General features: G+C 35.5%; 1 protein-coding gene across 4 annotated transcripts in view; it reads right to left on the reverse strand.

Moving 5' to 3' along the window:
- Window positions 1–952: 952 nt before the first annotated feature.
- The window catches only part of LOC122629579 (multidrug resistance protein homolog 49-like), a 57,804-nt gene continuing 32,600 nt past the window's right edge, over window positions 953–26,156 (reverse strand). For 2 of the 4 annotated variants that reach the window (XM_043813142.1, XM_043813143.1), the window contains 14 exons: window positions 20,621–20,748; window positions 17,471–17,540; window positions 16,921–17,005; window positions 15,304–15,497; window positions 14,884–15,132; window positions 12,534–12,947; window positions 11,486–11,909; window positions 10,421–10,624; window positions 7,739–8,090; window positions 6,752–6,985; window positions 5,267–6,216; window positions 3,808–4,209; window positions 3,412–3,558; window positions 953–1,731 (listed from right to left, as the gene is read on the reverse strand). In XM_043813142.1, the coding sequence (XP_043669077.1) occupies window positions 1,528–1,731; window positions 3,412–3,558; window positions 3,808–4,209; window positions 5,267–6,216; window positions 6,752–6,985; window positions 7,739–8,090; window positions 10,421–10,624; window positions 11,486–11,909; window positions 12,534–12,947; window positions 14,884–15,132; window positions 15,304–15,497; window positions 16,921–17,005; window positions 17,471–17,540; window positions 20,621–20,726 (4,035 nt within the window). In that variant the 5' untranslated portion in view covers window positions 20,727–20,748 and the 3' untranslated portion in view covers window positions 953–1,527. The remainder of the gene's footprint in view (window positions 1,732–3,411; window positions 3,559–3,807; window positions 4,210–5,266; window positions 6,217–6,751; window positions 6,986–7,738; window positions 8,091–10,420; window positions 10,625–11,485; window positions 11,910–12,533; window positions 12,948–14,883; window positions 15,133–15,303; window positions 15,498–16,920; window positions 17,006–17,470; window positions 17,541–20,620; window positions 20,749–26,156) is intronic. The other 2 variants (XM_043813144.1, XM_043813145.1) reach the window with 1 other exon arrangement.

The following is a 26,156-nucleotide window of genomic DNA, read 5'->3' on the forward strand; positions in this document are numbered from 1 at the left end:
GTAAGGTTTACACCCTTGATAATCATTTCGGCGAGTATCTAATTATTAAGGCACGTGAGGGTTAGTTGATGTAAATTTACGAGATTTCGGCTATCTCAAAAAATTCCTCGAACTTCGAGTTAAGAAAAGTGTCAATTTCGGGGCCTCTCGTAAATAAACGTGAGAGAGAAAAATGAAATTATAAAAAAAAAAAATAAAGATGAAAATACACATAAAATTCAGTTTGTAACATCAGAGTTTGTGACGATGAGAGTACGTAAATTTTTTTATGGATTGCTCGCGTTCTCAAGAAAAGAAGAAAGAAAAAAATACAAAGAATAATACAACACCAAAAAAAAATTAAATAATAAAAAAGAACGATGTCATCATCCGATAATTTTTAAAACGGATTAGAATAAAAGTATCTACAAAATTCGAGAAGTGGAGCTTTCTCTTTTTCTTTTCTTTTCTTTTTCTAGTTTTACTATCTCGATCTATTCTTCAAGGAAAATGTAGTCAAAAATAAATCGACAATTTCTTTTCTATCGATATGCGAGCGTAAAGGTAAATACATACGTTCCTTTTTCTTCTCGATTTGATTTGATCGTAAGACGATTGCCAAGAATGGAATCCTCTTTGAAGTATGTTTCTCTATACGTATGTGTATATAGTAATAACAGTAATAGTAATAGTAGTAGTAGTAGAGTAGTAGTAGTAGAGTAGTAGTAGTAGTAGTAGAATAGTAGTAGTAGTAGAGTAGTAGTAGTAGTAGTAGAGTAGTAGTAGTAGTAGTAGTAGTAGTAGTAGTAGTAGTAGTAGTAGTAGTAGTAGTAGTAGTAGTAGTATAGTAGTAATAGTAGTAGTAGTATAGTAGTAATAGTAGTAGTAGTAGAAGTAGTAATAGAGTAGTAATAGAGTAGTAGTAATAGTAATAATGATAGTATCTAGTAGTAGCAGCTATAGTAGCACTCGAAAAATTCTCATTCATTTTTATTCGATCAGATCTATGAAAACCGCATGGCGCATTCAGTGCGTTTTTTTTTTGTTTCCTTCACCTACTTCTTATTTTTATTTTATACGCGTAAAAATATTCATCGTTTAAACAATGTAAAACACAAAAATGGGAACGATATGAGGTGTGAAGAAATGGGGAAAAAATGAGCAAGGAAGAAAGGGGTAAATAAATTCTAACAAACGTTTAAAACCAACGAATCTCGCATAAAATTGACGACTCGAGAATAATTGATGATCAATGTTCACGACAATTAAACCTAACGATAGTTAAGTCAACGGAGCCGCAAATGTATTATCTACTTAAGAAATTAAAAATTGATTATCACTGTCTCAAGAAAATGTTTTGTTTCCTTTTTTTTTTTAAATTCATGAATCCGATTCATCCTCGTACGAAGCTCTCCTTCGATCACCGATCTAAACTTTCAAAATTAGAATGTTCGTTCGTCTAAGTGTGTATATATAAAAAGGAAGAAACGGTGCTTCTTAATGGGATAATAGGATGGGAAGGAAGTTTAAAATCTTGGGCTAAAAAATCTATTCCATAGCGGCCTCTTGTAGATTATGTAAATGTGCGTAAAGACCATCGGCAGCTATTAGATCGTCGTGAGTACCCATCTCAGCGACGGTGCCCTTTTCAAGGACACAAATTACGTCTGCATTTCTTACGGTAGCAAGACGATGCGCTATGGTGATGCACGTTCTACCCTCCATCGCTTTGTCGAGGGCTGCTTGTACTACCTATAGACATAAAATAACAAAACTTTATATGTTAGAATAAAACGATTTATACATACATATAGATATATAAAAATATTGTGTGATCGAGGAATAAAATTCTTTTCGTTTTCTTTTCCTAAAAAAAAAAAAAAATATTTAATAACTCTTACTTTTACTATCAAAATGAAATAAAATTGTTCATTTCTCGATATCGGAAAGAGCTTCTTCCTTTTCGTTACGAAAGGTGAAATAAACCAGGCCAAAGTTCAGCATGAAACGATAGCTCCAAAACAATATAACCGTGAAATTCGTGCTAACGCCAAAGTTACGAAGAGTCGTTTCTGTTGACCGCCATCGACAACAATTGCGCTCTCTCGTAAAGCCAATGATTTCCGATTGTCGGACTTGATAACGCGAGCGAACTGTCACAGATCGTTGTTATCGTTCGATGCAAACTATTTCGCGGTTGATGTCTCAATTTTCTTTCCGCATCGATATCGACTTTACTTGTCGACAAAAAAAAATTACCATTTTGCTCTTTTTTCTGATATAATTTTTCTTTTTTTTTTGGGGGGAGGATTTTTTAATTTTTGAATTCTTTTCATCGAACTCGCAATATCGATGAAACTCGAACTCTCGGTTCAAATTTGTTTACAATCATTTGCATACGTATTATACTACAATATATGCATACATATTAATTACAAGCGCAATAAAAAAAAAAGGCAAGAAAAAGCCATTTATATCGTAAAAGTTTAAATGAAAAAAAAAGAAAGAAAGAAAGAAAGAAAAATAAGTTTCGTTTTGCTCGGATCTTATTAATAAAATTATTGTCGAACGTTTTATAAGTTTCCTTCCTACGTAGAATTTATCTTTCGATCGTCAAAGACGTAACTTTAGTCCGTTTTGAATGTCGACAAGTTTGGCACGCAGTTAAAATGTACTATAGTATGTATCGCGATTGCATCTTCCAGTCGAGTTTCCTCGAGTCTCTTCAAAGTAAAGACGAGAAAGCCAATCTCTTTCCTTTCGATTGAAAGTCGACGACGCTTTTAAAGAGGCACGCTTGAGAGTTTAAACGCGCGATACAGAGCACAGTACATGTATATGTGTGTGTATATATATATATATATATAGTAGATATCTACTAACTGTAATTGGTAACGATTACTAACGCCGATAGGATAGAAAGAGGTGGGTTCTCTCTTTTAAGATAGAAATACGATTCAAAGTCACAGAGAGAAGAAAAGGATCTTTCAGTTTCGATATTCAGCGACTTCAAACTTCAAAAGATGTAGGATGCCTCTTTGAATCCTTTCGGCAATATGACCGGAAAGGAAAGAACCGTGGAATATTATAGCAGTGTTTTCGCCTCTAAATAGCTCCTTGACCTCGCTACCACTACTATTACCACTTTTTTCCTCTCTGGTTCTATTTTAAAATCGTGCCTGTTTAAAAGCTACGAGACCAAAGAAGAACGAGGAATAAAGAAAAGAATTAACGAAAATAAAAGGGCCGAGTGAGTCTTGGAAGCAACTTAATTAAATCAGCGATTGGAGTATCTCTGCAAAAGAGAGAGAGAGAAGAAGAAAGCTAGAGAGAAAGAGAAATTGTATTTTCCGTCTCCCTCTATCTCCGTTACTAAAGATTAAGATCTTATGAGAAAGTTAGACAGAGAGATAGAGAAAGAGAATATCTTACCTTTTCGCTTTGAGTGTCGAGAGCTGAGGTTGCCTCATCTAAGAGCAAGATCCGTGGGTTCCTTACCAAAGCACGCGCGATAGCTATGCGCTGTTTCTGACCTCCTGAAAGCTGTGTACCCTTTGATCCTAGTCTCGTATCGTAACCCTAAAGAGCAGAACGAGCTAACTTATAACACGTTGCATACCGTACACTTCTATGGGAAACTTTAGAACGTGAGCCAAAATTCGATTAATTTCAACTCGATGATACGATATGAAACGTATAGGAATAAAATATAGAATAGAATAGAATAGAATAGAATGGAATAGAAAGGTTTCGAATTTATCGTTAATGCGCTCTTTTATTTTTCGTTAAATGATCGAAAATCTATGAATATCGATTCGGTGTTCTCACCAAAGGCAACGAACTGACGAAACTGTGAATATTCGACTTTTTAGCGGCTTCCATGATCTCGTCCATCGGCACTCGTCGATAATTGTCGCCGTAGGCGATATTCTCTGCGATAGTTCTATCAAAGAGAACGGGTTCCTGACCTACAACGCCAAGCTGGGATCTAAGTGAGGCCAGTGAGACCGAGGAGATGTCGCGACGGTCCATAGTAATCGTCCCGGAGATTGGATCGTACAAGCGTTGCAGTAGTTGAATGCAGGTTGACTTTCCGCAGCCACTTTGGCCAACTAAGGCAACCATCTGACCCGGCTTTACTATTAAATTCAAACCACGAAGTATCTGCATCTCCGAGCGCGTTGGATAGTGGAATTCCACTTTTGAAAATTGTATCAGCCCTTCTGCCTTCTGCAATTATAAATGAAAAACTTTGTCTTTGTCGTTGTCGTTGCCGTTTTTATTGTCGCTCACGTTCTTGCCTCTGTTATCTTCATTGGCTCGAAACGTTAAAATATTAATTATCTCAATTACATTATGCATACCAACCAGATTTTAATACGCTTCCCTACCGGCGGAATACAAAATTAAGCTTTATCGTTAATTTCATAAACAATATCGATCTATATATAACAATGTTCCTTCTTCGAATTAAATGCAACAGGTAGTATAATTGGCAAATTTTCGTTACACGTGCATCGTATGATTTATATGAACGTACGTAAAATAAATGATCGTCTAAAAGACTTAACTTCGCGCCATTATACATAACGTAATCATCGAGCAACATTTTCATCGCGGATTAAAGACTGGGAAATATTTTTGACACGTCGTAAAAGCTTTCGCATAGTATAAACGAAAATGTTTCGACGTGAACGGTTCGACGTCACGCTCGATCAAATTCTTCCGTATAAATTTAGAAAATTCTTCGCCGATCGCTTTATAGAAAAGTTTGACGTTCAAAGGGAACCAAAAGTTCTCGGACCTTCGTTGAAAGAAGGGAAACTCGAAACTTTCATCCAGACCACGAGCCCTCATTTTATACGCGTCTCGACTTTGACCGACCAGAGCTTAATTAAGCCGAAGTCACTTACGAGACTCGAAACAAATTAGTCCAACTATTTTTATTAACCCTCCGTAATGCCATTTAACTTTCCAGTCGCAAACTCATATATCTATATAATTTTTCTTTTTTTTCTTTTTCATTCATATTTCATTTTCTTCCGTCACAAAATTAATTATTACTTTATATTCAAAGATTAATGTTCGCCAAGTATAAAGTTATACCGTTTTATAAGTTGATTCCAGATAATATTCTCGCTTTATAGTTATAAAATTTTCTTTTTTCTTTTCTTTTCTTTTTTATACGTAGAAACAAAAAATTGTATTATAAATAATTATTTAATAAATATTAAAAATACTTAAGAGTATAAAAATTATTAATAATAATATTTTTTCCTTCTCTTACCCAATCCAAGTCTTTTCCTTCTGATCCTGGTGGCGAAGATATCTCTGGCACCCTATCCAATAATCTGAAGATCCTTCCAGCAGAAATTTTGGCCGTGTTAAAATTCGGTGCGAAAGCCAAAGCTTGTCCCAACATCCAAGAACCGAAGATAAGTGCTTCCGATACTTTGATGACATCTTGATAACTAAGACCCTCTCTTGCCACCAAGTAACCACCATAGTAGAGACTCAGAGCATATCCAAAATAGGGCGTAGTCTGACCGCAAGAAAAGACCAATCCTCTCAATCGGTTTCTCGTCCTGGTAGCCTGCGCCACGTGATCGAGTTCGACGCAATATCGATTGAAGAAGGCTGTCTCCTTGCCTAAACTCGCGACCGTTCTGATATTCGATATCGCTTCTATCGCTATTCTCGTAGCCGCTTCCATCTTTTTCTTCTCTTGAAGTCCTTGTCCGCTCATGATTCTAGCCTCAAAAAAGACAGCACCAAGAACTAATGGAATAGAAACGACGGATACCAAAGTCATCTTCCAGGTATAATACATTGACAATCCGATGCCAAGAACCAAGGTTGATAGAGCTTGGAGTATGGCACCTATTCGACTTCCTGTAGCCCCTTGAACGGCTCCAGCATCCGAAGATAATCTAGCGCAAAGTGCACCGACACTGTTCTGTTCTTCGTCGTACCAACCCATTTCTTGTTTCAACATTGCCCCGAAAGTCATCTTTCTGATCCTCGTTGTCATTCTGACTCCAGATAGACCAAACATATACATTTGTAGGAAGGTTCCTATGCCAGTTACTACACCGACGATGATGAAAAGTACCGAAAAGTTCACCGTCTCTCTTCTAATTTCATCTTCGTCTTGAAGACCCAATACGTAATAAACTTGACCGAATAAGACTGCGAATGCTGGAAATGATGCTCCTACAGTTCCAGCTGCTAAACATCCTAAAAGGAAAGGAGACCGTTTAACTCGTAAAATTGTTTCCGTCTTCCTTCCTTCCGGACGAAAACTTTCTCTCCTTCGTTTCCCTCAAACTTACGAGAGAGATAAATAGGGGAAGAGAGAGAGAGAGAGAGAGAGAGAGAGAGAGAGAAAAGGGTTGGGAATTAACTTCGTAATGTCGTAAAAAACATTTACGTTTTATGGAAGAATCGTTCAGGAATGCGAAGTGTTGCCGGTGAATAAACGTTCCTTGCAATGTCCCATTTACATAAGCATTGTGCTCCAATCAGTTCTCTTTCGAGAACACCCTAAATTTAAATCATCTCCTCCCTCTCTAGATTTTCTTTTACAACGCACGTTAATCTTTCTTCTTACTTCTTTGACGAGAAAAATTACTCTGTATTCCTCGGATAAATCACAAGAGGAATCTTCTTCCTCCTTCCCCTTCTCTCTCCCAATAACCGTAAGTCGTAAAGTTAACCGATCGATTGGCCGTGACACGATGATCTTACGAAAGAAAGGAGACGAAGTACCAACCTATAAAGTTGAAGGGCCATTCCGTTTTGTTCAACCCTAGTATCCTACTCATCGGTGCATCGTACGGTTTTTCGTGCTCCTCCAAACCAGCATCCGAGCCGGCATCGGACCCACCTGCTAGTGATAAGCGATGAGAGTGCATAGAGAGAGTCGAAAATTGTCTCTTCAATGGAGCCTTTTGGGTTTTAGGTTTCGCTGCTGTTACCGTTTTCGCTGCGGACGCCGTAGCCTTAGCTGAAAAAATATTAATGAAACGTTCCTTTTTATATTACGCAAAGATATAAATTCTCGAGGCGATAAATTAATCTAATTAATTCAGTAAACTTTATTTTCCCGCTCGGTAATCCTCTCTTCTTTTCTATAACATATTTTTTCTTTTTCATGCTTAATAAATTTATCAACTCGAACTTATCGAACGCGAACTTATTCGATGGTACTCGACTGAAGTCTGTCCATTCAACGTTGGTAACTAATTGCTAACTAATTAGAATGTTATTAACGCGATCCATCTTATTAATTTAGTTACCAACGTTGCATAGATACAGTTATTCCTACGCAAATCTTTCCTATTTTCTAATGGGAAAACACGTGGGTGTAAAACGATTAGGTTTAAGCTCCCATTATTTCTATCTAGATTATTCTAAAGAAATTGATAGAAAAACAACTTCGATTGTTAGTCTTATTTTGTTAGTTCAAATTTTTCTTGATATCATTTATATTGATATAATTGTTCTATACCAAATGTAACTTTGATTAAAAAAAAAAAGAATAAGATTATTAAAAATTCGAATATACGTAAGAACAATAAAGTTTGTAACGATGAAATGAAATAAAATGTTATAAATGTAGATCCAACAATTACGCGATTTAAAAATTACACGGAGTTACAAAACTATTAATCAAATTCGCAAATTAAATTTGTAATGTTCGTTTTTTCTTCTCCTTTTGATATCATATTCAGTGATATTTAAATGAAATTTCTAATACCTTTGGCAGCAGCACTAGCATCAGCTGCGACCAATCCGTGATAATGTTTGCCAAGTGCCAGCAACTCCTCGTGTGTACCCTCTTCAACGACCTTACCATCCTTGATAAAGACGATCCTATCAGCGTTAGTGATAGTAGAGAGTCTGTGAGTCACGATAACGGTGGTCCTCCCTTTCGAAGCAGCGTCAAGTGCTCTCTGAACGGTTGCCTCACTGTGAAGATCTAACGCGGAAGTAGCCTCGTCGAGTAAAAGTATGGCTGGTCGTCTGACCAAAGCACGGGCGATTGCGATCCTTTGTTTTTGCCCACCCGATAGTTGAGAACCTCTCTCTCCTACAGGGCTATCGTACCCCTAAAAGACCAAAGTACAAAGAAAATCATAAAATAATCGAATATTTTAACAACAAAAAATTCCGATCCTTGAACCATTCCAAAACACGACTTAATATTTTTAAAAAGGGAAAGAAATATTTTTTTTTTAATATACAAGCTATATATTTTAACTTATTTCAATATTTATAATATATATATATATATTAATTTTACTTTATCGTGTTTACGAATAATTTTATTAATGATCATGAATTATCGGATTTAAAGGAACGATATGAATTATCGAGTAACATATTTTTCTATTAAAACGGATATATTAACATATTTTCGATCGATGTATCTTCGGGTGACGAAAATTTTATTTCATCGAAAGGATCGATTTTGTTTTCTTCTTCAGACAAAAAAAGAATGAATAGACTCATAGATCCATGAGAATTATCTCGGCCACGCCATGCTCATCCGTAATCGCTCGCGTGCGATAGCTTCGACGTCGAGGCTATCGGTACCGTCGATCGTTTTCTATCCAGCTTTGCCAACGATTTGCGGTTTCGAATAATGGTTATTTAATCAACGAGGAAACTGCACGACGCATCTGTGAGACCCCACGTATACTCCTCCTGTCATTTCAGAATTTTAACCGATATCGAAACTCTCTTTTTTTTATTTTATCGACATAACCATCATCACGTTTATCATGAGAGGAAAAGAAAGAATAGAAAATTATAACATTCGTTAATTGTGAACTGATTGACTGATTGACGTATAACAGAATATAAATGAATACATATATAAAATATGTATCGTATTTAAATTAAAAAATGAAGTTTCTATATTTGATTTTTATTACTTTGATTATTAATAATTATTAAAGTCCATTATTTCAATAACGCTTTTATAAACTTTCTATAGAATATATTATACATACATTACTCAACAGCTTTAGAACGATTTTCTTTTATCGATATATACGTAGTAAATACATACATATTATAATAATCCTGATAATAATAAATCGACGTATTAAAATATGAAATAAACTTGGAATATATTCGGTATGTTGATTTATATATTTTATTGATTCGAGAAAACATGCATTCTATTAATTTCCCAAAAGGTGTAATTATATCTTTGTACGAGAGAGAAAACAGGATAATAAAATTGAGTATAGAATTTCGAATTTCAATTGGTTTCCGAGTAAATTGTAGTTCCATGGCCAATGAAATCGGGGAAAAAAGAAACATTATCCATGCGTCTAATCTACTTTAGCTAAAACATGAACGTAAGCAGAACACGAAGGTTGCCGACGAAATTATCCCGAAATGGCGAATTCACCTAGCGATAATTCGGTAATAAACGCCTAATCGTTGACACGGGCGTAATCTCGGATAATGTTATTTGCACACGAAATGTGTTATACTAGAGGATATTTTATCGCCTGTTTACGCGAGCGTTCTGCGGATCGTTCTAGCACCTGAGACTATCGTTAATACATATATACACACATGCACACTCGCGCATAAATATACACGAGATGTCGAAGTGTAATACATAAACGTCGAAGGTCGATAGTTCGTTCGTTTCAACAAATAAATCTTTTAATTTATTTTATAACTATATAAAAATTCAATATCCAAATCTTTTTTCTTTTTCTTCTTTTTTTTTTTTTTTTGACAAATTATAGTCATTAAATACTATTACGACGAATTCTCTTTCGTTCGTTATCGATATTTCCAATAACATTTACTAATCTTATTTTAATACTAGTTGAGGTTAAAATTTACCAGAGAAGCTTGGTTATGGACGAACGAATTGAAAAATCTATAAATACAACTCGTACGTACACAAATTCATGTATATGTAAAACATCGATAAATACAGTATTTCGTCAAATATTTATAAATGTTATTAGTAATACTCGCTTACAACATATTACGCTGTTTTGTTTGTTCAATTAAATACGTTCAAAAAATAAAAAGTCCAAATTAAATGAAATACAATTTTTTTTTTAATTTTCGATATTAAATAAATAATCTCTTTAATCTCCGATTGAAATGGAAAATTTCATTTATAGGGAAAAGCAAGCAAAAGAAATATATAAACAAAAATAGAAGAAAAAGAAAAAAGAAATCGCGTTATTGCATTTAATCGATATTCCGAAATATAATTGAAGATCATTGATCGAAGGAAAGGAAAGAGAAAATGATAGAAAAAAACGTAAAAATAAAAGAGAAAGTACGTTCAACTCTTTTATTCTTCTTCTCTTTTGAACGACAAAGGAAGGAAACGAAAAATTTTCAACAAAGCAACGGTGTGTTAGTAGAATAGCAGAAAAGGGTTTGGGTTGCTTACCTCCGGCAGTTTGCTGATGAAGTCGTGAGCGTTCGCTTCCTTGGCGGCTTTGATCATCTCTTCTTCGGTAACGCTGTCATTTCCGTAACGGATGTTCTCTCGTATTGTCGTGTCAAAGAGTACTGGTTCCTGACCAACAACGCCGATGTACGAACGCAACCATTGAACGTTTAACTTCGATATATCGACGCCGTCCAAATATACCTAAAAGTCGGAATCGAAATATACGTAGATTAAAATCTTCACCACGTATAATACTTTTCTAACGTTGTTTATATTATACGTATATACGCATAAGATATTATTTACGCTTTGCTTTTATATTTATATGCTACATAGAATACGTATTTCTATATATAACATTTGTCGTGTCATATATATATATATATATATATATATATATATATATATATATATTTTAATATATCACTCGTACGCACGTGTGCACAATCAAAAAACTTCAAAGTCATCATGGCTAAAGAAAAATTTTGCTCGGAATAATAAAAACGTCAGAGTAGTAAGATATTAACTTGGTAATTACGTAATACACACTGGCATACAAGTAAAAAACTTTCTGGGCACGCTGTGCCTCCTTTCAGAAAACTTCTCGAATCTACGAAACCCGAAAGACTTTAGGGATTAAGTCTGTCTTTCTCTCTCTCTCCTTTCTCTCTCGTTCTCTCTTTCTCTGTTTCTCCTTCGACCCCGTTTTTCTTTTAATTAGCGAACCGCGAAAGTTTTCGATATTACTGAAGCGGATCGAGGGATTCGTATGAATACACGTTTTAACGGTAGACTCCATTAAGTCGAAATTATAGTTACAGAGAGAGAGAGAGAGAGACAGAGAGAGAGAGAGAGAGAGAGAGAGAGAGAGAGAGAGAGAGAGAGAGAGAGAGAGAGAGAGAGAGAAAGAGAAAAAGAAAAAAAGGAAAGAAAGAAAAGAAAATGGTTTTTATGTCAAATGTAAGCGAAAGAAATTACGAGTATTAAAGGCTATAAGCTAGAAATTTAAAAAGGGAAAGGAAAAAAGAAGAGAAAGAAAAAAGAAAAGGAAATAAAACTTACTTGTCCTTGCAAAGGATCGTAAAGTCTCTGTATAAGTTGCAAACACGTAGATTTTCCGCATCCGGAACCACCGACCAATGCGACGGTCTCTCCATGCCTTATTTTCAAATTTAAACCTTGCAACACTTGTATATCTCTTCTCGCAGGATAACGAAAATGGACGTCTTTAAATTCTATATCACCGCTAACCGATTTTAATTTTTGACCCTCCTTACTAAGACTATCGATGGATGGTACTCGGTCGAGTACTTGAAAAACCGCAGCAGCTGATCCTCTGGCCACTGCAAAGGCTTCTAAATGAGGCGAAGTGAGACCCATGTTCTGTGCACCGGCCAACACACCAAAAAATACTATCACCAAGACGGCCGGTGTATATTCTTTATATTCCTTCGGACGATCTTCCAAGATGAGTTGTACTCCGTACCTGATAGATCGAAAGACGGAGGACGAATGAATTCGAACTCTCAATTCCATGCCTTTGTTTACAAAGGAGTCCAAAGACCGATTCCGAGAATTGTTTACGAAGATGTTAGATCTACTACACGTTTTGTATACAATACATTGAGTGTTTCTTTTTCTTGGAAATACACGTCATCTTGTATTGAAATACGATACTCCCTTTATATAATAATACGTACGTACCCAAATACGATTTCTTTTGTAGGTATTTTACAAATATTGTATTATGTGAAAATTAATTAATGAAAATTCCATTAATGAGAGTAATTAAAATCTTTCATGAATTATAATAATAAATAGATATATATATTTTATTATATGTAATATAATATATAATATATATATGTATGTATATATATATGTTAATAATAATAAATGAATAATAATAAAAATTCATTCAATTAATCGTGACGTACTTTATAATTTTATAAAAAATTTATATAAAAATAGATCATAATAATTCTATAATTCACCATAATTTTTAAACGAAAATATTATACAGTATAATAAAATTAATTTAACTTTTGCCGATTTATTCACAGGATCAAAAGGGAACATCAATCAAATAAGACACTTTTAAGTAACTTACCAAAAAGCGAGGGCATAGCTGAGATAAATGATAAACCACATGACACCACCTCCAACGCCAGACCACATTCCTCTCTTGATGCCTGTTTTTTCCGCGGGCAAAAGCTTCTCCGCGTATCTGTCGACCTCCTTTTGCTCGCCGTTGAAGGCTATGACCGTCCTGATGGCACCAAGGACCTCTTCAGCGACGCTTCCAGCTTGTCCATACGCAGCCAACTCGAGGGCTGTTAAGGAGCTTTGAACCTTGGCTACCACAGCAGTGGCTATGACGATAATTGGCGCGCAGCTAAGCACAACCAATGTCAATTTCCAACCGTATATGAAGGATATAATGATTGATGATATAAAGGAGACCATCAAATACGTAAAGATACCGAGTTTCTCGCCTATTCCATCCTTCATTTTGTCCAAATCTCTGAAAAAAGAATAGAAAAGAAAAATTGACGTCCATACGAATCCTTTCACGTTTAAAAAAATAATTTTTTACGTATCGTGAAATTTCGAAATTCAATTTCGTGATCAGATACCTACGTCGAAAAAAAAAAATTAATCCAACTGGAAAATTATGATCTACTTGATCATTTTATAAAGACTTTAGATTACTTTATTGTAAAAAAGAAAAAAGGAAGAGCGAGAAAAAATTATACATCCACGCTAATCAATTTCAATTCGAACAGCTTGTATAATGTCATCGATTAGATCGAAGAAGAGAAATGAATGAATGAAGCGACATTAAATTGTGCGAACAATAAGGGCTTCGGTAAGCCTTGAAAACCTCGAGGGGTGAGACACGAGCCCTCGAGATCGAGCTAAAAATAATATCGTTCGCTCGAGCTCGGTGGTAACGAACGTTTGTTCTCGCGGTAATCGACTTTTTAAAGTGCACACCCTCTCTCCTCCTCCTTCCCTCCCACTCTCTCTTCCCCCCATAATAAAAAGTTCTCTCTGGATGGGTCAGTCCTTGGCAAATGGTAATGGAAAAGCGTTTATCGTTATCGATCGACGACGAAGGTGGTACCCTTGCATCGTTTATCACCGTCTCTCTTTCTCTCTCTCTCTCTCTCTCTCTCTCTCTCTCTCTCTCTCTCTCTCTCTTACTTTTCCTCTCTTTCTCTTTTTCTCTCTCGCCACAAGCGAAAAAAGACTTTATGTAACGACGATTAAGTGTCTTAAATGTCTGACGTAAGATGCTCCGTCGTTTAGGATGAAACATGATATAAAAACGGAAACTCTCGAGGCGATGTCACTGATATACTCGAAGATACGAAGAGGATACTGAATTCTCGAGTATGTAACAGTGTCACTGTTTAAATTTATAAACAATAACATTATTAGATTAAAAAGAGAACAGAGATTTCATTTGTGAATTCTCGATTAATAAAATACAATGCTCTTGAAAAATATGTTGAAAAGAACATTTTCTATCAAATTGTTACTACTATTGTCGCTATATAAATTCTTCCACCTTAAACAAAAAAAAATAATAAAAATGTCAATTGTTTAAACTCTTCTACATTATACACAAGTATATAGATTAAATCTTAGAAATTTGATCGAATCTTTGACCATTATAAAAAGAATCACGTAAGAATATGAAAGATTTGTTTAAATAATCTCATAGAATGATTTTTCTTCTTCTTTCCTTTCTTTTTCCTAATTTAGCTAATCTCGGATATATGAAGAAAGAGAAGATAGAGAAAGAGAGATAGACGATTTGGACCGGATCATTATAACTGTTCTTACGAAATTTCCCATAATAACGACGAACCATGCTTCTTCTACCTATTACGTACGAGCTAATTCGAGCGAAGGCAAAGACAGGGCATAGACAAGGTTTTCGAGTTTCGCAAACGCCCACCTGTTGCACCTTCTCTCTTCTATTCGAATGCCTGTCTGGTTAGCTAGCTAGCCGGCTGGCTCGGTGACTCGCTGCTGAACACGCGCACGCTCAAACTACTGAAAACTTTGCTCTCTTCCATCGCATCGCATTTTAGTTACACTATCGCGATGGGACAATACTCTATTTGACGATGTTTCGACCATACCAACAATGTGCTTCCTCCTTGAAACAACGTACTTCTCCTTCTGTATAAAGAATAGTATGGAGAATCTACCGAAACGTTTATACGAAAGATTCGACTGAATTTTTTGTAAATAAAATGACAGAAATTTTCTTCATTTTCATTTCATATATAGTCACATTCGAATTATACATCTAATATAGATGTTTCATACTTGTGTAAAATGTATATTTCCATAGAACGATGATAAATAATCGTTGATATTTTCTTGCCATTTGATTTTTAATAGATAAAGGGGAAGATAAAAAGAAAAGAAAAAGAAAAACTTACTCGGTAATCCTGCTTGCGAAATTCGTGGATGTGTTGGTGTCGTACCAACTCATGTCCTGCCTAAGAACAGCACGCAGAAACATTTTGCGTACTCTAGCGATCTGTCTAAACGCGGCTACGTTTAATAAGTCGACGGTGAAGATGGCAAAGATGAATTGTAGCGACGACAAAGCGGCACAAGATACGCCAAATGCCACTGAGTCGTCGTAGAGAGCGTCCATTTTCTCCTCGTCAGTTGCGTTCTGTCCTCTGAAACAAAAAGAAAAAAAAGAAAAAAAAAGAAATAAAAATCATGCTAACTTGTGCTTTTTTCCTAAATTTTTCCTCGTATAAGAAACAATCTTAAAGAAATGGAATAATGAAATCAGATTAATAGATATTATTATTCCCGAAAGATGAGAAAAGGAAAAGAGAACTTACAAGACCTTTCCTCCTCCGAACCAATACAATATAAGCGTCGGAGTACTCGTTTGATTCGGCATATTACGGTCGACCAATAAGGTTGTGAATTCACCATATTGTATTGTAGAAATCGGGATACAGAGACCCGTCAATATTCCCATGATCAGGCCTCCGAAAATCAACATCAACTCGCCGACAGTAGCAAATCGGAACTATAATTGTAAAAAACAAAAAAAAACGAAAAGAAATAGAAATTATTACACTTAAGCATTGTATGTAAAAATTATAAGTTAAGATCATATATAAAAATTACGTATAATTTTAACTTAAGAGTTCGACGTTAAGCTCATTTATGTAGGAAACCTTATAAAGAGGTTTATTTGTAAGAATATATCGATAAAATAATATAATACATTGGCCATCAATTTCGTCTTCCGTTTCTTTCATTATTTGTATAATAATCCTCGTCGAAAATTTACGTGCCCGTTTAATTATTCGCGTCTTTGTTTCAAGAAGGACCGAAAAAGTTCTTCAGGCGCGCAATTTGTCTTCGACTAGTCCGAAATTTCACAAACACTCTCGAATGATTTAGTGGCGGGGCGCACAACTCGCGACTCACGGAAGACTTAACTGAGGAAAATTAATATCTGCTTAAGAATATGATTAATGGTGGGGCACATCGCCTGTGAACAAACGAAAACGAAGCCAGAACACCCACGTCCCTTCGTGTATTCGCGAGGAAGGAGAACACGTTCCTTATCGAATAAGTACTTATTCGTATATTGCTTTCGTAAAAGTAGAAAAAAAGTAAAGAAGACATAAAAATAATAAAAAGTAGTTCCGAAAGATTGTCGTCTAGGCTCGTCGTCGTCTGTTCGAGCTAACCGACAGTGTTTCTTATTTTTGTCTGACTACGACGAAGAAAAAAAAAACATCGAAATATAAAGTGCGAAGAAAAAAGAGGAAAGAAAATAGGAGTGAGAGAAAAATAGAAAAATATTCGGGCGACAATTTTGTTCCCTCTTACGGGCGAGTATTAAATTCGTTGATTTTCTCTTTTTCCCTCTTGAAGAAAAATTCCGTTTCCCAAACGGAAAGCATTATTAAATTCTTGGTGGAAACTTTAAGCGAAGCCCTAGACGTATCATTTCCTTGAGCGCGGTTTCTTTGGTGCGAATTTTCTTCCTATTCTTCTTCTTCTTCTTCTTCTTCATCTTCGTCTACTTCTTCGTCTTCGTCTACGTCTTCGTTTTCGTCTTCGTCTTCTTTTCTCCCTCTCCTATTTCTTTTCCCTCTAACTGCGACGGCGCATCGCGCTTAGAACGATTTCGACGCTCTAAATGTTCTTTTTTTAGTCGGTACCGAATAAACGGACCATTTCATTCCCAGGAAAACGTTTTCCATGCTCGTATATTCCCAGTTTCTTAAATGTACCGTACTTACCACCTACATACTATCATTACTATCGTCAACTTAAGAGACATCGCGACATTACCCCCGTCTAAAAACGTACCACACCGATAGTGCTGGGCGTCTGTCTCTCGATTCGATTCGTCGGACGAGTTGGGTGTTCCGGATAAAAATACTTAAAAATTTGTGAAGATAAATTATTCCGTGAAGGGGAGAAAAACTTACGAGTCTGTAGTAAGGCACCGGTGGTAACGACGGTGTCTGCTGGATTGGTTTTTCCTCCTCCTTCGTCTGAGGTGGTACGAATTCACTGTGGACACAAAGTATAGTCGAATCTTAATTAGGATATCGATTATCGGATAATTGAAGAACTTCCGATCGGAAAAAACTTTCGTTTAGTCTTCCTATCGTTCGTTCGACCGTTTATGAAAGAAAAAAAAAAGGAAAAAAAAAAGAACAGAAAAAAAACAGTAAAAGAGAAAAAAATAAAAATGAAGAAAATGATTATATGTATATCGTATCCAAGTCTGATCGATAGTCTCGTTTCCGAGTTTTCGACTCTGTTACATATACGTATAAGCTTCTTTCGAATATCATCGATACCAATGTCCCATTTACAAAATAGCTCCTGTTCAGCGATATTAATAAAATTGTTATAATGCTATTTATTCGTTCATTCCCGTTCTTTCACCAGAACATCGTATCTCTATTTCAATTTTACGATTTTATATATATTTTTTTTTTTTGTATATTTTTTTTTAATATGCTTTCGTACATTGGTTCGCCATTCTGTTGTAGCATATACTCGGTTTCCGTTTTATCCTTCTCCGTGTCTCGTTGTGTGTCTGAAATAAAATATATCAGGGTAACGTACAAAACGCGAACAGTAATGATTCATTTAGCGGAAAATTATTCTTCGAAGCTTCACGGGTAAATTTTGGTGCGTTTTGAAGGATCGATATTGCTTGCTTTCTTGCCAAAAGAACAAGCTCGGGAAAGCTTTGTTGCCTCCTTGTTAATACGTGTACATTAATACGTGTATGTCAGAGAAGATATATATATGTGTATATATATATGTGTAAGTATATATGTGCAAATATCGTGTACGTTAAATACAGAAAATATTCCGTGCACGTTCATAGCTTTCAACTCGAAATTCGACGCATATTCTTTCAAATTCGTTGGGATCTTTGCATTCGAGTACAAGAAAATCGAACTGATTCGAATCTTGAACGAAAATTCGGAAAGAATGTAACCTACGTGTTACGACATTTGATATTTAAGTTGATAAGAAAATAAAAGAAAATACGTTTGATATCGTTGAATCTGTCGTATCGTTAATTGAATCGCTGGAACGAGAGTCATGGTTCTTAATGAAGATGTACTCTTCTCAGAAGACGAATGATCGAAGAAAAGAGGAAAAGGAATAGAAAAAAAGAAACAAAAAAAAACAAAAAAGGGAAAAAATAGTAATCATTGACCTTTCGATTAACGTCTTACTAATGACAGTGTCGTAAAAACGTAGGGAAAATAAAAACTCGGAAATCCTTCGATTCTTCTTGATTCCTTGGTCCTCGTTAATAATATTTTCCGAGAAAGCAGAATCGTTCTCGAAGAAGAAATCGAGAATCACGAGGGTATCTGAAATTTCCCATGGCTTCTCCTCGAGGAAAAAAGGAGAAAAGGAAAAGAAAGAAAAAGTAAAAGAAATAATAAAAGAGGAGAGAAAAAGGAAGGTAAAAAAGGAGAGAGAGAAAAATCGCCCTTCCCCAAGCGAGAGAAGTCGTTCGAATATTCAACGTATCAGCCCGTTCTCGCTTTACCTTACCTTATCCCTTTTCCCTTTAGAATCGTGGTAGGGTAAGTTGAAATTCAAATGCTCGAGATCGCGCGATACAATGTGTATGTGTGTGTGTGTGTGTGTGTGTGTATACACCTATATGTGTAGGTGTATGTACTTATATATCTAACGTATACGTGAGAATTAGATATTCGAGACTTGAATTTAGGTGGGCCTTTTGGAAAATCAAGTAGGTCTTTTGCGGTGGATTGGAAATGAGTGAGCAAGAGTAAAGAGGAAGAAAATAGGAGAAGAAGAGAAACGAGGAAAGAGAAATCTCAAATTTGAAATTTTAATCGACCTCGGAGATTTCCCGATCGGCGGAAATGTATTCCGAGTTGATGACATCGTTAAGAGTGCAAAAAAAAGAAAAACAAGAAGCAAAAAAAAAGAAGAAGAAGGAATTTACTATTGTATCCGAAAAAAATGGAGAAAAGGTAAATGAAGTAATGTTAAAAAGAAAAAAAAAAGAAACAAAAGACCAAAAAAAAAAGAACCGAATTTTTCTATTAAAAAGAAAGAGAGATAATTTATCACGTCGAATGCTCCCTTTTTATCGTTCGAGCTTTCTTCAACACTCTGTTGACACGCCTTAAGAGAAAAGAGTTCGTAACAAACGATCACGGAATGGCCGATTCTTTCGGAAACATAAATCATTCGTTGGGAGACGATCGAATCGCGAAAAGGGACAGAGAATCGAAGTCTTACTAGTCAAGGGAAAAGTTTTCCTGCTTCACACGTTTCTCGACTTCCAGGTGAATTCCTTTCGTGAGAGTGCAAGTAAGATGAATGTACAAAATAAAGGAGAGAGAGAGAGAGAAAGAGAGAGAGAGAGAAGGAGGGAGAGAGAGATACTTTTGCGAAATGTCTGTCGAGATTTACCCTCAGGGACTTCCATTAGCGACGTAATTGCTGTTCGAAACTCCTACGTCGAATCTACGATCGACGATACGCGTTAAATGTACACATGCATATGTGTGCCTGCATAATATCGCGTATACAGGGTGAATCGTATAACGTGATCACCTTTCCTCGATTAAAATATGTATATATGTATATATGTATGTATATATATATATGTATATATTTCTTTTTTGTATTCGAAACGATAAAAATAATTTTGCAAGAATTTATTAGAATCATGCTCTTAAAAAAAATTGTGCATATGAATATATTTAGGATAAAAAATATTTAGAAGAACGCGAACAAATTCACCTAATAAATAAGTTTCGAGTAGTCAATTAACCACCCTGTACAAGCGAAAGGAAGACAATTTTCATGCGCCATTCGCAACCCGAATGTCATTCTTCTCTTCGTCTCGATAAACGATCACTCTCAGATAACTTTTCCTCTTCCATGTGTTAGCGGAAAGGGAAATGTCTCTTATTCGGTCATGTTAAAAGTCAGGGAAAAGCCCTTTTCCTTGAAAGCTTCCTTTTCAAAGCCTTAGATCGATTCCAAGCGCGAACGAGCTGGATCACGAAGAATATGAATTGACAGTGAGGCGCGATTAGACTTTCTATCTCTTCTCAGGCTCTCTCCACTCCTCTCCATCCCCCATCTCATCTCATCCCAACCCCTACGTTTTATCACTCAACACAAATAACTTTCCTGACTTTACACAAGGGTACTCTTATAAATGTGGACTATTTTTTACTTTTTCGGAGAGAAGAAAATAACGAAACATCCAGTATTTGAATTTTACACGAATTTTGCACGAAACGAAAAAGTTTATCCTCTTTCTTCCTGATAACCTTCCTTTCGTAAAAACAACGGATGTTACGATCTTATTCAGTTATACGTCGAGATAAAGAATATCCAGTTCACAAAAGTATGGATAAGCCGATTGCATTCAGTAAGATAAAAAGAGTCAAGTTTTGGATAAATAATTATTAATAACTATGCAATAATCCCAACGACTTATCGAAAATATGATCGATTATTGATATCGCATTTCTGGTCAAGAATGTTATGATATCTAAGATCGAAGAATTTAAATAAGAACAGGATTGAGAGAGGAAAATATTTTTGTTAAAAAAAGAAAGAAAAAGAACGGAAGAAAGAAAGAACGAAGATACTACTTACACCTCGAGAGGATTTTTTCTGGGCGGTGAGTTTTTGGGGGCTCCATTTGGATAGTCTGCGGTGCCTCCCTTGGGCTCGTGGACCACTGATAAATTCGCTGTGTCATTGCGCATTCTCAGTTAACAACTCTGAAAATAAAATATAAAAATGAAGGAGGAACGAGACAGATAAAAATATAGATTAATAGATAACATTATTACAACGATCTTTAGAACAATCGAGTCTACGTTCGATAATGAACAACAAACGCGTGAATTATTACAATACTACTGTATGCCGGTAATTAAGCACAACACTGTACCAACATGCACCTCTATTTGCTTCGGTCATTATCTACTAAATCACACATTTGCTTCCTGCGAATACCGAATACAAACACGATCGCCTACCGACCAGATACTCATCGGCTATATATACTAATTAATCGATCTACCATGCGAAACTTTCCACCCACGATATCATTGAGGCATATTTCTCTTTGAAAGTATTCCTCTAGTTCGAATTTAGATTTTATACGACTTGAAATGTTTTCATGGCCTTTCCGAAACGTTGGTTATAGTACGAACGCTGATCCGTGAGGAAATGGGCGTTAACTATCGAGTTCGCCAAGAAACCGAACGTGCTGGCGTCCAAGATTAACGACGTAACGTCCTTGAAGATCTCGTTAGTTAGTTAGAAAGACGAAAAGATTTTTGCTCCGCATAGAAAGAAGCATGGAACAAAGGAATGCATAACTACATAGAATCGACTCTACGATCAAAAGTTCGATGAGTTAATGACACTCAATCGGTCTATATTTTGAGTGAATTAAAAGATAGCTATCTATCTCGTAGGTATATTAAAATTATCTCGACGAGACTATCGACAATAAAAATCGCATGTTTATCAAAGAGTACACTTATACGATCGGCTCTGTATATCGTGTTGCTACTTTTACGAGAAACGTCTCGTCAAACGATCCGACATCTTTCATCATCCTCCTATTATCTTGTCTCGTGAGATTAAAACGAGGTATATATTGGATCTTTCGTGCTCTGAGCTATCTCATGAGAACAACGCTCTCTCTTTCTCTCTCTCTCTCTCTCTCTCTCTCTCTCTCTTTCTCTCACTCACTCTATATTCCTTTACCTCTTTTTTAAATTATTCCATTTTACACTATGAGAGGAAAAAGGAATAAGAAAGTACTCATTCGCAAATCCAATAAATTTTCTTTGTCCAAGATGAAATCTTTCCCTCGTCGTAGACACCCTCATCTTCGAACGAGTTTATAAAATTTCCTTTTACCTTACCCTCTTTATCTCTTCTCTCTCTCTCTCTCTCTGCTTCACATTCGATATAGTATAGTTAACTCCACAATGTAACGTAAAGAATGCTACTCATTTTTTCTTCTTTTTTTTTTCTTTGAAGAGTTACCAAGTCAGTAACATCGTTGCGTCTTCTACCTTCATTTTATTCTTTTTCTATGCTCGTAAATCATCGGTGAGATCGTCAAAGCGGAAGTCGAGCGGAAGAAGCCGCCCGGCTGATAAGGAGACGCATTTGCCGCGTTTTGTCGTGGTCCATAATAAAGGGCGACGCGCCAGACGTGCCATTAAAGCCTTTCCTTGTGCTAAACTATTTTTTTCTTTTTCATTCTCTTTATTCTCTCTCTCTCTCTCTCTCTCTCTCTCTCTCTCTCTCTCTCTCTCTCTCTCTCTCTCTCTCTCATTCTTTTTCTTTCACTCTTATGAATATCAAACTCTATCTTTTATATATAACTGAATGTATCAGAAAATAATAAAATTATATTGTAAATTTCTACTTTATGTATTATATTTTGTTAGTTACTTTTGTTGTAAAGAATAAATAAATAAATATATATCTTTCTACATATTTTTCTTTCTCTCTATCCTTTCCTCCCTTTTATCGTACAAAGAATGAGTGGGTGCAAAGTGTCAATATTAGCAGACGATACATCAAAGAGTTGAGAAACTATGTTTTACATTTTTGTTTAGTCTTTACAGTACATTACGTTTATGTACTTTTTCTTAAACTTCTTGCAGTCTTTAATAAACATACACAAATAATAAAGATAACATGATAGTAACAAAATCGATTCTCTTTATCGCGTGACCAGTCATTAGATGGGAAGAGAACATTATAATCAATTTTAATTACAAAGAAAAAGTTGAAATTTCACATAAAAAACTCACAATTTTAAGTAATAATAATCTCACGTTGATATGATAACAATGTAATCAGCATATTATGTTCTTAGAAAATTATGATTAAGAAGATCAGGACGAATCTTGAAAAAAAAATTTAATGTTTCGAACATAAGAAAAAGAGAACTTTGTTAATCCAATTGATTCATATACCTCATAAAATTCCCATAAGCGTGCCGCATAGTACAATTGAAAATCAAAATTTCTCCTTAAGCGGAAACTCTATAAGCGAACGTACGAAACGTTTTGAGTGAAAAATCGGAGTTAATTGTAAAAATGACAAAACTTGGATAACGTTCGTTGTTCTTTCACTTTGTCTTTATCTTTCTCCATCTCTCTTTAGTCCTTTTTTCTCACTCGAGGGAATACGTAGAGCACCTTGCCACGCTCTCGAAACTCCATTAAGCTCGAAAACTAATTTCTACGGTATACTCTTTGCCCCTCTACCTCTTCTCATCTATCCATCCTTCTTTCTCTTTCTCCGGAGAGCTGCAGTGTAATCCTTCGCGGTCAAAGTACTTTCGAACATAAATTCGCACGTTCGAGATATATGGAGCGTACAGAAGTACGGTTTCGGTCTTCGATATCGCTTTGGTAGATACTTTCGATGCTTACGACGTGAAAGCTCGATCATTGTTCGCGCGTGAAAAAAAAGAAAAAGAAAATATATCATATATAGATACCGTACATAAATAATACGACAAGGATAACGAACAAAAAATTTGATCGATTTTATCGAAACAACAAAATAATCAATATCTTTCCTATCGTAAACTCGATTGCTACTTCCTTTTGAAAACAAAAGATTCAAGTTCATTGCTTCGAAATAACGTCATCGTGCATATACCTACATGTATATATCACGTCGTATTACGTACTATTTGTTGGCATGAGTCTCAAAATCGTGCGAGACAAAATGCAGGTATATAGGTAGATTTTCTGAAATAATCGCAAAGATTTGCGTCTCTGAGTCTAAATGTCACTCGCATTGCCTCAATCAATTGTGTTTAAACTTGAGGTGATAAACGTAGAATTATCGCGTCAACGTGAGATAGACTCTGTGAATTATTGCGAATAACTATTTCAAAGAACTATATAAAAATAATAACAATAGATTATATAACCATACACAATCGTTTATAGACATTTTTAGCAGACGCGACGTTAAGTTGTCGCGATTGCGATCGAAATTGTATCCTATCAGTAATATTACTGTATGTTTGATAACAATCAGTCCATTTCGATCTCGATAAGATTAAAAAGTAAAGAGGGAAAAGCCAAAGAAAACAAAGAAATCACTCGAAAAATTAGGAACACTCGAAAAGTCTACGTTTTAAAAATATGACATATCGAAATCAAAATAAAAGTATGCCATATCTTTTTTGCAAGCATATACAATTACATATAAATATATATATATATATGTATGTTTACACATATATATATGTGCGTGTGGGTGAGTATATATATACATATAATATATATAAACCTGGTATCATTACTCTTTTGAAAAGAAATTACGAGTACTCTTCGTAATCTCTTCGATTTCATTCATGATATAAATATCGAATCGATAATTGATAAAAAAAATTAATGAATCAATTTAAGCCAGATATATACATACCAAATGTATAAAAAAATTCGATGTAACGATTAAATACTCTGATAAAAACAAAACAAAGGAAACAAAAAGAAAAAGAAAGAAAAATCATTTCGTTGGATTATCCCCACCTTAAGAAAGAAAAATCGGAAATCTAGTCCTCCGAGATTTCAAAAGTATTTCGAAGTGAAAGTCAGAAAGAGAACAACCAGTGATATTCTTCCGAGAGAAACAAACCACGAAAATACGACAGTGAGAAAAGCCGAGAAACGAGTTTTCGGTACGGACCGTGGACCGCATGGGTCAACCTCAAGATGCCGACAAGCTAACAGGCTTTCACGAGACGCATACGTTACATATATAGCTTGTTTTACGCCCGATGGACTCACCATTAATTTAACCGCTTCGTATTCCGTACTGTTAAACTACTCGAGTCTTATACCCTACGTTTCAACGAGGAATTGTTCCAACGAAAAAGAGAAAAAGAGAGAAAAAATTGCTTGAGAGAAAGAAAAAAGGAAGAGAAAGAGGAAAAGAGAAAAAAAATAAAACCTCGAAAGATCATCCGATGTAGTTATAGTTCTACGCTTAAAGCTCTACCGCCTGTTTTATTTCGGTGATTCGACAGCACGTAAAGAAGGGTTAAACGAAGAAAGAAATACGAGTTCGGGGAACGGATTAAGACGCTACTAAAGTCAGATCCCACCACGAATCCTGTACATGAAGGTGTTTCGATTAACGACGGAAACGTTTTATTAGGGTGCTTCGGCTCAGGATGAAAGAGGAATGGGGAAGATATTCGTTCGACAAAAGAGGATTAGCTGATAGCGGCAGAGCATCTCATCAGTGGTAGAGTAGCAGAAAATCCGTCGTACAGTAGACAGTACTAACTATATCCGACTTGCGGACCATCCAATCAGGTTACGGGAGTTTCGAGTTTAATGCTGTTATGCGAATCAACATGAGAGCGCACATCTATGAATCCGTGAAAATCTATGCCTCGGTCTTCTCCGATTCCACATTTCGGGTTCTATCTAACCATCGAGATATCACAAATAACAAAGGACACATCTCTCTGCTCTCTCTTTCGCTATTTCTCTAACGAAAATTTTCGACATTTCGCGTTTAAAATTGTTGATTAGTTTTTTAATCTAACCTTGTTACATGCATTATCTTTTATATATAGATAAGTTGAAAGAAATTTTGACGTTTTGAAAAAAAAAAAGAAGAAAAGGTCGTCCAGTCGAATTCGAACAAATCACTACATGAATTGCGCAATAAAGATGGTAACTAACGTGTGCACATAGATTTATACACGCATTATCTCATGGCGTAATATCCGATTACTTTTGAGTCACTTCATAAACAACTTTTATCAATCTTGTTATCCGGATATCAAACTTCAGGTTACGCTGTCCTTCGATATAAAATGTTCCTCTTTCTGTCTCTGTCTCTATCTCTCCGTCTCTATCTACCTATCTATCTGTCTATCTTAACATGTTTCAATAGTTTGTATCCCGATTATAACTTCTGTTCTTTTTACATAGGTCAGTTACACTAATAACACTTGAAAAATATTAGTGAGCACTGAAGGAAAGATTTTTCTTTAACGAAGATTTTTCTTTTCTTTCTTTATTTTTATGTTTACAAATCAAATAAAAACAAATAACAACGGGGGGTGTCCTTATCTTTTCGATAAGTCGATCTCTTGGAAAATCACAAAGAACGATTT

The sequence above is a fragment of the Vespula pensylvanica genome, chromosome 5, assembly GCF_014466175.1.
Source record: "Vespula pensylvanica isolate Volc-1 chromosome 5, ASM1446617v1, whole genome shotgun sequence".
NCBI lineage: Eukaryota > Metazoa > Arthropoda > Insecta > Hymenoptera > Vespidae > Vespula > Vespula pensylvanica.